The sequence below is a fragment of the Chiloscyllium plagiosum genome, chromosome 38 (assembly GCF_004010195.1).
Source record: "Chiloscyllium plagiosum isolate BGI_BamShark_2017 chromosome 38, ASM401019v2, whole genome shotgun sequence".
Lineage (NCBI taxonomy): Eukaryota > Metazoa > Chordata > Chondrichthyes > Orectolobiformes > Hemiscylliidae > Chiloscyllium > Chiloscyllium plagiosum.
Window position 1 is genome coordinate 8,591,238 of NC_057747.1, and position 16,027 is coordinate 8,607,264.

The window sequence follows — 16,027 nt, forward strand, 5'->3', positions numbered from 1 at the left end:
CAGTTACCTCTTACCTAGCTCTTCACTGGGGTGTCACACATTTACCTTCTTTCAAAAGGCAAAGGTTTATAATCCACAATTTTCTTGGGACGTTGCACATTCTACAGTTATAGACTCAGCCTGGAGATAAAATAATCCTTACCCAAAGCTAGCATTCCCATTTGAAATGTGCCAGACATTTCATCTTTGACGGTGTCTTCAATATCTTTGTTAGTTAGTTGATAGTATTCATCAAACACTACAAGAAGAGATATATGAGTCGATATTTAGACTTTTGAAAATAATATCAGCAGTCATTTAATATTATCAAACAATTTTAAACAGTCCCAAAAGAAATGATTTTAATTAATCATTGATTAAATGAAAAGTTTTCATATTTCATAATATTGAAGTTCCCACTGACGTAGGGAAAGTCACCACAGTCCTAGAGCACCATAGGGCTGCTCTCTCATTAGAGAAATAAGACACAAGGGTCACCACACCTCAGTTAAGGGGAAAGTTGAAAAGGTGGGATGTTCATGGTATCCTCAGCTGGTGCGGGAACCGAACCTGTGCTGGTGGTATCACTCTGCATCGCAGACCAGCTGTCCAGCCAACTGAGCTACTGATATAGGAAGTTAATGAAGGCAAATTTTACAATTCTACACTTCCAGTAAAGGACGGTTAGTTGAAAAAGGAATGACAAATGAAGGCATGCAGCAAATGAGGATACAGCAAGTAAAATGTGAATCAGCTGAAGTTTCCAGCCACTTTGCCAGTCAGCAGGGTCAATATACGGTCCTGGAAAAGCATATTGGATTCTCTACTCTAGATGGTAACTCTCACTAATTTGCATTGTCTCTCTTGACAACAGCAAATGAAACAGTGATCATTCCATCTTTCAAATATCTAAAATCAAATAATACTAAAGTTTTACAATGAAAAATAAATACCTAAAACTTCTGATCAAGGTCAGAATCCCTGATCATGTTAAAATAAAAGTGTTTTAACTTTAGCTGACTCACGAATTGCCGATTCCTGGAGAGGAACCTCCTGTCATTAACTTGTCCAGCCACCTCAATTCATTGAAAGCATTCCACATTTTACAGCACTGAGTGCAGTATTCTCCGTAAACATTGTGAAAAGGTAAGTACAGAACACAAATGAGGAGGCAGGGTAGGAGGAGGGAATTGGATGGCTATGTGGTTGGGGGCAGGTGGTGACAGCAGTAGATGGACGAGGGTAGTTTTGGAGTTCAGGTCTGGGGAAGATGGCAGGTCCAGGATGGAATGAGGGGCATTGGTGTCAGCTCAGGACCCAGGGCAGAGGGGTTTTGGTAAGAGAAGGAGCAGATTGTGGGGCTGTTAGGTTGCCGATCATGGTGGAATCAGTTTAGGGATGGGGTAGTGGTGTCTGGGCATGCAGGGAGTGTCACATTTCAGTCCAATAGTTGGTAGCTTGAGTTTGTTTTCAAATCCTCTAAAATCTCTCCTGAGTGATATAAAGCTTAGGTGAAAGTCAAAACCTAGAATCTCCAACTCTAATGGCATTTCTCGAAAGGTTCCAGGGCAGGGGAACTGGTCATTGGAAGCTTTGACTTTTGAGGCAAATTCTGTAGAGCCAACCACATTATTATTTCCAGAGCAGACTATTTGACTATTGGAACGCTTGGGTTCCTGTCATAGTTATTTCAGAGAACAGCAACTTATCTTCAGGATATTAAAAACACTATTGATTTCTGTTGATTGCCAGAAAATTACAATCAGGGCAGAGACAACACAACCAAAAAGTGGTGCAGTTTTCGAATGTGCATTTTTTAGGAAGAGGAAAAGTCAATCTTCAATAGATTTTGTCAGCATTCAAACTAATCTCCTCTGCAAGTGCACAAACTTTCTGGAAGCTAAAATTGCAACACTGGACTGTTTGACCTTGAACCACAAAATGCCAACAGTGCAGAGATAGGCTACTCAGCTCACCGAGCCTGTACTGATCCTCGAAAGAACATCCTACCCAGACCCACCCCTCTGCCCCATCCCCACAAGGAATTTTCTTATCATGGCTAAACTACACATCCCTGGACACTCTGGAACAATCATTTTGACCATGCCCAATCTACCTAAACTTGCATACCTTTGGAATATGGGAGGAATGCAATATCAGAGTCGAACACATTTATTGTTATCTGCTTTGACATGCCGGTGGGTACATGAGTAGGAAGGGGTTAGTCGGTAATGGGCCAAATGCTGGCAAATGGGACTAGATTAATTTAAGATACCTGGTCAGAATGGAAGAGCTGGACCACAGGGTCGGTTTCCATTCTGTCCAGCTCTATGATTCTATGACATAAAAGATAATATATTTTGAATCTTTTTTTGATTCAGAATCATTAGTTGATGTTGATTTTCAATAGTCCCCTTTGTATCCATTGAACTTGGGGAAAAAACTGTGATATAGCACAATAGCAAGACGGTACAGGCCCCAGGTTGTGTCAGCAGGATGAGTAAACATAATTATATTTACTCACTTAAGTGACACTCTACAGGGAGTGTCTGGTTACCAAATAAGAGGGCTGTACTCTCAAATTACTACACTCTGGTTAGCTGCCACGTCATGTTTAGTAACTGTGCTTAATTTGGCTGCATTATATGTCTGAAGTAATTTTAATGGATCTAAAATGATAGTGTTCCATAGAAACTTGTTATAAATTCTGTATCTTACAATCTTATTCTCCACAACCACCTGATGAAGGAGCAGCGCTCCGAAAGCTAGTGCTTCCAAATAAACCTGTTGGACTATAACCTGGTGTTGGGTGATTTTTAACTTCATAGAACTTCTATTCTCTGACAAGTTTTATCAACGGCTGGACTGTCAATGACAAACATACTTTTGGGACTTGATCAACCTATGTTGAAGAAAGCACAGGAAAACAAGAAGAAATTAATAATTAGTCCAGTAGCCAGTCAGACAAATTAGTCAGACAACGTTTTTTACAATACTTCCATTATTGCATTATTTATTACATGCCCTGCATATCAGGACTTGCCCTGGTGAATGAGAATGTTTAAATGCAAGATCCTATGCATTCACTGGGAAGACAGATGCACCAACACCAGCTTCTTCACCCAGGCCCACATCCTCAGCATCGAAGCACTGAACCCCTCGAGCGGCTGCGATGGGCTGGGCACATCACCCCCATGACTGACACGAGACTCCCCAAGCAGGTGCTGTACTCCCAGCTCTGAAACGGCAGGTGAGCCCCAGGTGGACAGAGGAAGCACTTCAGGGATATGCTCAAGGCCTCACTGGGGAACTGCAGCATTCCCACAGACACCTGCGAATCACTGGCCAAGGTGGAGGAGGAGCGTCCGGGAAGATGTTGAGTACCTCGAGACTTGCCATTGGGAAAAAGTGGAAGCCAGACTAAAACAGTGTAAGGAGTGTGTTACCACACCAACACCTCACCCAACCCCTTCCTACAACCATCTTCTGCCCCAAGCATACCAGTGCCTGTGGTAGCTGCATTGATCAGTACAGCAACCTACAGACTCACCCTGAGAGTGGAAGAGAGCTATCTTTGTTTGTGAGGGACCAATGATGATTATGTATAAATTTGCAATAAGAAGCATCAGAAAACTCGGTTTTTGAACAACATTAGTCCGCGTGGAGACAGTGAAGCACATTTTCAAACAGGTTTATGCATGATGTCGCTATTGCACTTTGGGAAGTTTGCGGAATAGGTACAGTTGAATTTATGATTGTGTGAAAGAAAATGTGCAGTGGGGAAATAGTGAGTTGAACCTTCCCAGCCCCTGAATGACATGGGCAATGATAAAACAGTTGGAAAACTATGGAGAGATTGGAAGAAAATTAGATTCTTGACCCAGAAAAATCTATTTTTCCACCCAAAGTTTGGGCATAGATCCACAGAGAGAGGCGAGGCCACCCAGGATCCTTGCCCTGGAATCAAGACCCTCGGAGCAGAAGTCTTGCATTCTGAGAGCTGTAGCCAATTAGAGACTGGCAGCTCATGCTTAACAGCACCACAGTGAGACCATGGCTGCTGCAGGAAATGCAGTCAATGGTATCTGCTCACCCTAAAGCATGTTGCAGGACTCATTCTGAATTGGTAAAATAGCATGACCTCATGAAGAATGGGTCAAAAATGAAAAAGTAAAAGTAAGCCCCACCAAACTTGGTCCTTCGACACAGAAGGTCACATGTAATTCACATACAGGATTGTGGACTAAAGCTAACCCATTCCATCTCCATGATGTGGAGGTGCCGATGCTGGACTGAAGTGGGCAAAGTCAGAAGTCACACAACACCAGATTATGATCCAACAGGTATATTTTAAATCACAAGCTTTTGGAATGCTGCTTCACCTGACAAAGGAACAGTGCTCCGAAAGCTTGTGATTTCAAATAAACCTGTTGGAATATGACCTGGTGTCATGTGATTTCTGATTTTGACCCATTCCATCTCCAGATGAAAGTACCCTGGAAAAATTGCAACTTAGAGAACCAGGTAATTCTAACAATATTCTTTTCCTTAACCATTCATTTCACTCCACTCAAACTGTGCTCCTCCCAAAAGTAGGTCCTTGGTTCCCTGTCTGTGTGGTGAGGCTTCACTCCAAATTGTTTCTCTTGACAATTTCTAACCGCGGCTGCTTGTCCTGGTCTTCCTCGCTCAGTGACGGGACCCGGAGCCAAGACTCTTGACGGCAATAGGCCCGGAGCCCAGATGCCTGGCGGCAATAGGCCCGGAGCCTGGACTCCTAGCGGCTGTAGGCCTGAACCCCAGATGCCTGGCGGCAGTAGGCCCAGAGCCCGGATGCCTGGCAGCTGTAGGCCCAGAGCCAGGACTCCTGGCAGCCATAGACCTAGAGCCCAGATACCTGGCAATGGTAGGCCCAGAGCCTGGACACCTGGCAGCAGTAGGCCCGGAGCCCGGACTCTTGGTGGCTGCAGGCCCAGAGTCTAAACGCCTGGCGGTGGTAGGCCCAGAGCCCAATGCCTGGAGGCGGTAAGCCCGGAGCCTGGACTCCTGGTGGCCGTAGGCCTGGAGCCCAGACGCCTGGCAGCAGTAGTCCCAGAGCCCAACGCCTGGAGGCGGTAGGCCCAGAGCTCGAATGCCTAGTGGCGTTAGGCCTGGAGCTCGGGTGCCTGGTGGCAGTAGGCCCAGAGCCCGGACTCTTGGCAGGAGTAGGCCTGGAGCCCGGATGTCTGGTGGTGGTAGGCCTAGAGCCCAGACACCTGGTGGTGTTGGTGAGGTGGTGGCAACAGCAGAGCCAGGGTCACTGGGGCATCGGCATCATCACTGTTGTTCCTGCCGCAGGACTCCTTGAGGAACACCTTGCAGAAGCCCTGAAGCTGTGCCTGAGACCCCAATTTCAGCAGCAGATGAACTTTAAGCAAATTCATTTTATCCTGTTGTACCTCAAAATGGTGGTAGACTGTGGCAAGGAAACACTTTTCACTGTATCTTCAATGTATGTTGACCATAAATAAATCATTCATCATTTTTCAGAGGCAAATCCTAACTGTACCTCAGTCAGAGCAGGAACTGAAGCTATCACCATTGCTGTTATTCTGAGCCAATTCCAACCACTGAGCCAACTAGCCCTTCGTTATGAGGTAGATAAAATGAATCACCAACATTTCCCAGTCTGCACATAAACTATGCTGACCCTCAGCTTGCTGCAATACTTCTCTGCTTCTCTGGGAACATGACTCATGAATCATGAGGATGAGTGAAGGGCCTGTTTGTCAGGCATCAATAGCCAGTGAAGGAAGCTACTTTAATTGAGAAACATCATTATAGCAGTGGAGCATATGGAGAACATTCAAGAAAGCTGGATATTTTCACTCTACCTTTTCGCAAATGAGCGAAGTTCCTCCTGCAAAATACTTTAATAAATGTGGTCTCATCAGTTCCCCACTTATCTTCTCCTGCGGCAAACAATCCCTGTAACAAAATACAAAGATTGAGGGGATATTAGAAATGCAAGAAGTATCAGTGGTTAAATCTCGTCACCATAAACTCTTCGCAGATAAATTGTTTTTCCAAGGTTTGAGGTTTCAGTTGAAGTCCTGACCTATCAGCATGGCTTAGTCAGTTATATGACTCTTATAGAGTCATAGAATCATAGAGTCATAGAGTCCTACAGCACGGAGATAGGCCCTTTGGCCCAAACTGGTCCCTGCCAAGCAAAATGTCCATCCACACTAACCCCAATTCCCTGCACTTGACCTATATCCTTCTCATCCTTTACTATCCTAATGCCTTTTAAAATGTTGTTAATGTGCTCACCTCACGTTGGCAGTTCATTCCATATGCGTACAACCATCTGTCTAAAAAAGTTGCCTCTCAGGTTCCTTTTTATTCTTTGCCCCTCTAACCTGAAACTGACGCCCTCTAGTCCTCAATTTCCCAACCTTGGTAAAAAGATTGAGTGCATTCACCCTATCCATGCCTCTCGTGATCTTATGCACCTCAATAAGGCCCCCTCTCAGTCTTCTACACTATAAGAAAAGAGTCCCAGCTTGTCCAACCTCTCCCTATAACTTAGACCATTGAGTCCTGGCAATATCCTTGTAAATTTCTTCTGCACTCTTTTCCAGTTTAATAACATCCTTCTTACTGCAATTTGACCAAAACTGAACACAATAGTCCAACTGCGGCCTCACCAACATCTTGTATAACTGCAACATAACTTCCCAACTTCTTTATTCAGTGCTCTGCCTGATGAAGGCCAGTGTGCCAAAAGCCTTCTTCACTGCCCTGTCTACCTGTGACTCCACTTTCAGAGAACTGTGAACTTGAACTCGAAGATTCCTCTGTTCCAACACATTCAAGGCCCTACCATTCATGATAAAACTCCTCCCTTGACTTGACTTACCAAAACGCAAGATTTCACACTTATCTATATTAAACTCCATTTGCCATTTCTCAGTCCACTTCCCTAGCTGATCAAGGTCCTGCTGAAATTTCTGACAACCTTCTTCACTGTCCATGATACTGCCTATTTTAGTGTTATCATCAAACTTACTAATCATGTCTTGTACATTCTCATCCAAATCATTGATGTAGATGACAGACAGTAATGTGCCCAGCACTGACCCTTGAGGCACTCCACTAGTCACAGGCCTCCAGTCCGACAAGCATCCTTCCACACCCTCTCCTTCCTAACACCAAGCCAATTGTGTATCAATTGTCCAGCTTGCTCTGGATTCCATGCGATCTAACCTTCCAGAACAGCCTAACATGTCGCACCTTATCAAAGGCCTTACTGAAATCCATATAGACTACATCTACAGCCCTGCCCTTGTCAACCTTCAAACCCTGTCTTTCCAAGTGAATATATATCTTATCTCTCAGAATCTTCTCAAGTAACTTACCCGCTACAGATGGGAGGCTTACTGCTCTATAGTTCCCAGGTTTTGCTTTACAGCCCTTTCTGAATAAGGGCACAACACTCGCTACTCTCCAATCTTCCAAGACCTCACTCATGGCTAATGATGATGCAAAAATATCAGTCAGGGCCCCCACAATTTCTTCTCTAGCCTCCTGCGCTGTTCTAACACATCCAACACCTCCTCTACTATGATGTGGACTGTCCCCAAGATATCACCACTTACTTCCCCAAGTTCCCAAGTCTCCACAGTAAACACAGAGGAGAAATAATCATTAAGGACCTCGCCCATCTCCTGCGGTTCTACATATACATGTCTACTTTGGTCCTTGAGGGGTCCTGTTCTCTCTCTAGTTAATCTATTACCTTTAATGTACTTAAAGAACCTCTTTGGATTCACCTGAATCTTCTTAGCCAAAGCTATCTCATGCCACCTTTTTGCCTTCCTGATTTTCTTCTTTAGTAAACTCCTCAATCCCCCATATTCCTCAAGGATACCCTTGATCCTAGATGCCTGAAACTGAGCGATACCTCCTTTTTTTTCGGTCAAAGACCCAATATTTCTTGCCACCCATGGTTCCCTATTCCTGCCAACCTTGCCCTTCACCCTCACAGCAACATATAGACACTGAATTCTAGCTATCTCACTTTTAAAGATCTCCCACTTGCATGAGGTCCCTTTGCCTGCAAGCTCCTGTCTAATTCCATCCAAATTCGCTTTGCCCCAATTTAGAGCATGAATCTATGGACCAGTTTTGTCCCTCTCCATAACTGTTTAAAAATTAACAGAACTATGGTCACTGGTCCCCAAATGCTCCTCCTCTGTCATCTCAGGTCACCTGTCCTGCCCTATTTCCCAAAAGTAGGTTGGGTTTTGCCCCTTCATGAGTAGGGGTTTCTATATACTACTTGACAAAATTTTCCTGAATGCACTTAACAAATTCAACCCCATCCAAGCCCTTAATGCTTTGGCACTCTCAGTCTATGGTAGGAAAATTCAAATCCCCTACTATGACAACCCTGTTGCTCCTGCAAGTCTCCCCAGTCTTCCTGCATATTTGTTCCTCTAATTCAGTTGACTATTTGGGGGCCTACAGCACAACCCCAATGATATTACCATCCCTTCTTATGTCTTAGCTCCACCCACAAAGCCCCACTGGATGATCCTTCAGTTATTTCATCTCTGATTACTGATGTGATACTTGCCTTAATCAAAAATGTAACATCCCCTCTCCTCTTTCCACCACCTCTGACCTGTCTAAAACACCTGCACTCTGGCACATTAAGCTGCCAGTCCTGTCTCTCCCTTAGCCATGTTTCTCTAAAGGCTATAATATCCTAGTCCCACGTACCTATCCACACTTGAGTTCTTCAGACTTACCTGTCAGCCCTCTTGCATTGAAATAAATGCAATTTAATCCAACAGGCATTCCTTGCTCCCTGTCCTGTTCCAGCCTGACCTATCTCTTCAACTTACTATTTCTAATTCTTACCTCTGGTTAGTACAGAATTTAAAAATTGCTAAAAAGGAGATTAGAAGTTAAAGTTTTTCATCTTACACCATTTTATAGAGATTGAGGAGAAAGTGTGAATTGGTTGGGCTAAAAATGGTGAGGAGAGAACAGTTAACTGTCAGTCTGAATCCTTAGACCAAGCCAGTACACTCAACTTGGTTCTTAATTGTATTTATTACCTGTAAAGTCACCATTGTCTCACCAAGAGATAGGGCTGCTCTCTCATCAGTGGTAGCCATTGGGAGTCACCACATATCAGGCAAGGGGAGAGGTTGAGAAGGTGGGACCTCCATGGTAACCTCAGCCAGTGAGAAATTGAGCGCACGTGGTTGGCATCACTCCGCATCATGAACTAGCCAACTGAGCTAACCCGACACCTGCTATAAGCACTTTTTTTTTTCCTTCTTAATCTCGGCTTCCTTTGGTCATCCATGGAGCTCTGGATTGGTTTAAATCACCTTTCCCTTTAGAGAGAATGTACCTTGACTGTGCCCAAACCACTACCTCTGTGAAGGTAGCCCATTGTTCAATGATTATTTTCTGAACAAACGTTTGCCCCAGTTGAACTGGTCCACTTCCATTCTTGCCCATTGAAGTCAGCTCTCCACTAGTTGATTCTCCCTACTCTAGATTGACTTGTTTAATTTTTCACACTGTCAACCAAAACCTTATGACAAAATGATCACTGTCCCTCAAACAGACCCCACTCTCACTTGACCTACTTGATCCCATTCCCAAGAAGAACGTTTGGCAATGCCTCCTTTTCTGTTGTACCCAACATGTAACATTGTTGGAAATGCTCTTGAACATAATCCAGGAACACGTGTTCCTTGCTGCATGTTACACTGCCACTTTCTCAGTCTCCATACAGGTAATTAACATTCCCCACTATAATGATGATATTCTCATCTCCCTAATTTATTTGCAGATTTGTTCTTCCACATCCTACCACTATTTGGTGATCTATAGATTACACCAAGCAATATAATTGCACCCATTTTATTCTTTATCTTTCGCCAGACCAATTGTCTCTGAACCCTAAAATATTCTCTTTCTCCAGTACGGCAATGCTTCTGACTAAATGTATTAGCAAGTTTTGAGAAGATTTGCAGCTCAGGTTGAGCTTCTGAATGTACGTTTGCTCGCTGAGCTGGAAGGTTAGTTTTCTGATATTTTGCCACCATACTAGATAACATCACCAGAGGCATGCTGATGATATTACTTAGCATGGTGATGAAATGTCTGAAAACGCACCTTCCAGTTCAGTGAGCAAACTTATATCCACACCAAAATGTATTGCCCATGGTCCTTGTGTCTGAAAACCTTACAACCAGAAATATTTAACACCCAGACCAGCCCTTCCATGAGCCTGGTCTCTTATCACCAAAACATCATAAACCCACTTGGCTTTCAGATTAATGCAAGATTCCATTGTATTATTTAAAGAGCAGATGAGTTAATTTTGTTGTCCTAGTATCATAAAACCATGAACACCCAGAGGAGCTATTTAGTCGGTGCTGACCATCCAAAAGAGCAACTTCTCCCTTTTACAGATAATGATCTCATTCCCTTTGGAAAGCTTCAGTTGACTCTACCCCCACCACAGAATCAGGCAGTGCATTCCGGATCCTAACACCTCTATGTCTGCAAGTTTTCATGTCACTGTTCCTTGTTCTTGCCAATTATCTCATATTGTGCCCTCTGGTTCTCAATCTTAGCAATAGGAACATGTTTTCCTTTCTAATATGTCCAGACCTATATGATTTTGAAATCTCCTCACAAGCTTCTCTTTCAAGGTAAACAGTCCAAATTCCACAGAAATCTTTCATCCTCAGAACCTTTCTCGCAAGTCTTTCTCAGGCATATCAGCTGGTATATGTATAATCTGCTACCCAGGATGAATGTTGCAGTCACTATTCTCTAAGTGTAGGAAGAAACTGGAATCCAATATAACAGTGTTACAATTGGGGTAAAGGGAACTACAAAGGCATGAAGGAGTTGCTGGCCAGAGGAGATTGGAACGGAAGCCTAGCAGGGAAGATGGTGGAGCAGCAATGGCTGGAATTTCTGAGGATAATTGGGAGGCACAGCAGAAATTCATCCCAAAGAAGAAATATACTAAAGGGAGGATGAGGCAACGATGGTTGACAAGGGAAGACATACACAGCATCAAAGCAAAAGGAAAAGCATATAATGTGGGTGGAGGGTTGCCTTTTAGACTGGACGCCTGTGACCAGTGGTGTGCCACAAGCATCGGTGTTGGGTCCACTGCTTTTCATCATTTACATAAATGATTTGAATGTGAACATAGGAGGTATAATTAGTAAATTTTTAGATGACACCAAAATTGGAGATGCAGTGGACAGCAAAAAAGGTTACCTCAGAGTACAATGGAATCTTGATCAGATGGGCCAATGGCCTGAGGGGTGGCAGATGGAGCTTAATTTAGATAAATGTGAGGCGCTGCTTTTTGGAAAGGGAAATCAGGGCAGGACTTATACACCTAATGGCAAAGTCCTGGGAAACCCTGCCTAATTTTGCTCCCATGTCTTATGGTCTACAGGGCCTGTTTGGTAGAGGGCAATTAGTTCCTGGTCTAGCCATGTCTCGTGTTAAAAGAATATAATTTACTTTTACAGATTACATTGATATGTCAGAGACTTTGAGGAGGATCCAATGTTAGTCTCACTCCTTGAGATCCTAAACTGGTCTATCCATAAGTCCATATGATACAGTCATAGTGGGGGCAGTGCTTATGGCATTCGTCAGGATTAACCCTTTCACACCCATATACAATTTTGACACTTTCTTGGTCTGCTTCGTGACCTTGACCTGCACCATCACTATGATGACATAGACATTACACAACTGGTTGTCATTCAACACTTCACGTTACCCAAGTAGATTAGGTATCAAATAGAATCACAGCATCATATAGCACAGAAACAGACCCTTTGGTCCAACTCATTCATGCCAACCAGGTTTCCCAAACTAACCTAGTTCAATTTGTGCACATTTGGCCCAGATCGCTCTAAATCTTTCCTATTCATGTACCTGTCCAAATGTCTTTTAAATATTGTAACTGTACCTGCACCTATTACTTCCTTCGACAAATGATGTGTGTGAAAAATCCACACTGTTAGGTCCCTTTTACATCTTTCTCCTCTCAACTTAAAAATATATCTTCTAGTTTTGAACTTCTCTATCCTAGGGAATAGATCTTTGCTATTCAGCTTATCTAAACCCCTCATGATTTTATAAACCTCTATAAGGTCACCCTTCAATCTACTACTCTCGAGTGAAAGATGTCCCAGCCTATCCCAATAATGCAAACCTTCTGCTCCTGGTAACATACTTGTAAATCTTTTCTGCAGCCTCCCCAATTCAATAATATCCTTCCTATAGCACACTGAAAGCAAATCACAAGTAATGTCTTTGTTGTGATTTAACACCATGATAGAAGATTCTTTTAAGAATGTTTTTAGCATATACTGCAATGTGACATATAGTTAAAGCTAACAGTAAAGTATTGGGTATTGATTGTCTTGGGTACAATTAAAACAGGGAAGTGTGCCCAGGTATCCAGTGAGAGGAAACAATGTCCACTGACACACTCAAGGCCTTCCACAACCGACTGGCAGCGCAAGGGCTACAATGCATCATCAGCCCCAGGAATGAAAATTTAATTTTGGAATTTGTCTTTGAAGGTATGAATTTTGGTACAGTGCCTCTTCACAGCTAACTCTTCAGGATAATTCAGTAATTGGTTTTGCAAAAGACTGAAGAAGGGTAACTGGATTCAAAACGTTGACTCTGCCTTATCTTCACAGATGCTGCCAGCCCTGCTAGGTTTCTCAACAATTTCTGTTTTTGTTTGTGATTTAAAAGGGACTGTTGAGATACGGGTGGCTTATAGTTAGAAGACAGATGCTTAAGCCTGCATTCTGGAAATAAACCTACTTCCAAAGGAAATCTCAGCGTCTTGCGTATTAATTCACCATTTGACTTGGATATCATGCAAGTTCTGAGATCTTTAATCTGGAGATAAATCTTTGAATAAAGGACTCTCCCAATATTTCAACATTCAGAATAGGAACACTGTAATTGCAAAACAATGGACTCGATCGCATACCAACAGAAGTTTGGAATTTCCTTCTGGCCTGTACATGTTTTGCAAGCTGAGACCAGAACTGCCATGAATAAGATTGACCCTTTTGCACTAGAAGACTAAAATCCCAATGAACATCATGTTGCAGTCACCCTGCTGTAGGGAAGATGTTCTGAAACTTGACAGGGTGCAGAAAAAAGTTACAAGGATGTTGCTGGGATTGGAGGGTTTGAGCTATAGGGAGAGGCTGAATCGGCTGGGCCTGTTTTCGCCTGGAACACAGAGTGAAGGGTAACCTTGTAGAGGTTTATAAAATCATGAGAGGCATGGATAGGGTAAATAGACAAGGTCTTGTTCCTGAGGTAGGAGAGTTCAAAACTAAAGGGCATAGATTTAAAATGTCTAAAGGGGAAAGATTTAAATGGGACCGGAGGGGTAACTTTGTCACACAGCATGTAGTGCATGTCTGGAATGAGCTGTCAGAAGTGGTGGAGGCTGGTACAATTACAACATTTAAAAGGCATCTAGAGTAGTACGTGAATAGGAAGGGTTTAGTGGGATATGGGCCAAATGCTGGCAAATGGGACAAGGTCAGATTGGGATGCTGGTTGGTGCAGAAAATTGAACCAAAGAGTTTGTTTCCATGGCAATATAAAAGACAGCTTACTTTAGCATCTTGATTTGCAAGATCTTCATCCACATGGCAACTTTCATCACGCTTACCCTGACAAGGAAAACACAAATGTTTTGAGTGTAAAATTACTGCATTAAAATGACAGCAATTGTACAAGAATCTTACAGATTGTACGGATGGTTAAAGTACAGTTATTAAACTGTTGTGGCTCTAGATTTTTAAAAAAAGAATCACATGTTTTCTTCTTTGCATGTTTGTCCCTTATCATATAAGAACATAAGAAATTGGATCAACCACCGCGCCCCCCCCCCCCCCCAATTCCAACCCTTCCAAGCAAATCTGCTCCATCCTTCAACAAGATTATGGCTTATCTGCCCCTTTCTCATCTCCTCTTTCACTTCAAGTCCTGACAAACCTCAACTCTTTGATATATCGAATATCTAACAACCTCATTTAACTATTTCCAGTGATCTAGCTTCTACAGCTCTCTGGGTAAGAGAATTCCAGATATTCACACCCATGAGGAGAAGAAATTCCTTTGCATTTCAATTTTAAGTGCATATTCCTTATTCTGTAACTAAGTCCACTAGTTTGAAATTCCCTCATTAGTGGGAACATCTTTCCTAAGAAGATCCTCCCACCCATCCCCAGAATCTTGTATGTTTCAATAAGATCACCCCTCATTCTTCAAATCTCTAACAAATAAATGTCCAATCTGTTGAGCAGTTCTTGGTAAGTCAACCATCCCATGAATCAGTCTAGTGAATCTCTTTTGAACTGCCTCCAATGCCAGTATATCTTTACTCAAATACAAACATCAAAATTATACACAACTCCAGCCTCATCAACTCTCAATACAGTTACTCTACTCCCCCAGCAATAAGAAGCCAAAATCCCATCTACCGCCCATGCTGCACCTGCATATTAAGTTTGTTAGAGTTCTCTGTGCTACACATTTTTTTGGAATCTCTATCTCCATTTAAATAATCGTCTGACTTTTGTTTCTTCAAAATGCATAACCTCTCACATTAAACTCCATCCACTGAGTTTTTGCCCATTCACTCAACTTCTCTATATCCATTTGAACATTCCTCATCACAACATGCCCTTTCACCTATTTTTGTATTGGTAGTAAATTTGATACGTTACACTCTGCTTCCCTATACAAGTCATTCATATCGTCAGTAAATAACTGAGGCCTTAGGACTGAGCCTTAAATTGCTCTTTTCAGCCTGAGAAAGACTTATGGGAGGTTCACTGATGATGTTGAAACTTTATTGCTGGAACAGCACAGCAGGTCAGGCAGCATCCAGGGAACACTGCTGTGCTGTTCTAGCAATAAAGTTTCAACTTTGATCTCCAGCATCTGCAGACCTCACTTTCTCCTCACTGATGATGTTACCTAGTATGGTGACGAAACATCTGAAAACGAACCTTCCAGCTCAGCGAGCAAACCTACAACCAAGACTTATTAATCCCAATTATGTCTTCTGTGTATTAACCAATCCACAGTACATGCTAATACATCATACCCAATACCATGACCTCCTACATTCTATATGGCACCTTACAGAAGGCCTGGAAATCCAAATACATCTACTGGTTTCCCCATTATCAACTCTAGTTGTTATATAATCAAAGAAATCCAACAAATTAGTCAAACACGATTTCCCTTTCACCAAGCCATGTTGACACGGTTTGCTGGGTTAAGCCTTTCTAAATGTCCTGCGACTTCTTCTGTAATAATGAATACTAGCATTTTCCCAATGACAGACGTTAGGCTAATTGGCCTCCAGTCTATCGCTTTCTGTCTCTCTTCCTTGTTGAACAGGGCTAACATATTAGCAACTTTCCAATCCATTGGAACTACACAGAATTCAGTGAGTTCTGCAATATTCCAACTAATGCCTCCATTATCTCTAACTCTTTGGTGCAGGCCATCACATTTTGGCAATTTGTCTCTCTTCAGTCTTGTTAATTTGTCAAATACTTTGACCCTCATGATAGAAACTGTTACAAGATCTGTCCTCCCATTAGCACCTTGCTTATCTGGTAATTTTGGGATGTTTATAGTGTCCTCCACTGTGAATAGCAATGAAATATTAGTTTAACATTATTTCTCTATTCACCATTATCAATTCTCCAAGGGTTCCATACTCACTTTAGTTATTCTTTCTTTTTATTATCTTTACATGTCTGATTTCTTCCTCAAGGAGAAAGTGAGGGCTGCAGATGCTGGAGATCAGAGCTGAAAATGTGTCCTGAAGAAGGGCTTATGCCCGAAATGTCGATTCTCCTGTTCCTTGGATGCTGCCTGACCAGCTGCGCTTTTCTAGCAACACATTTTCAGCTCTGATTTCTTCCTCAAGTCAAAAACA

At 42.6% G+C, this 16,027-nt stretch overlaps 1 protein-coding gene across 1 annotated transcript in view; it reads right to left on the bottom strand.

Moving 5' to 3' along the window:
• The window catches only part of LOC122541793 (annexin A4-like), a 53,745-nt gene that overhangs the window by 14,943 nt on the left and 22,775 nt on the right, over nt 1–16,027 (bottom strand). The window contains exons 7-9 of the mRNA XM_043678776.1: nt 13,683–13,739; nt 5,853–5,946; nt 143–238 (exon numbers count right to left, since the gene is read on the bottom strand). Coding sequence (XP_043534711.1) covers nt 143–238; nt 5,853–5,946; nt 13,683–13,739 — 247 coding nt within the window. The remainder of the gene's footprint in view (nt 1–142; nt 239–5,852; nt 5,947–13,682; nt 13,740–16,027) is intronic.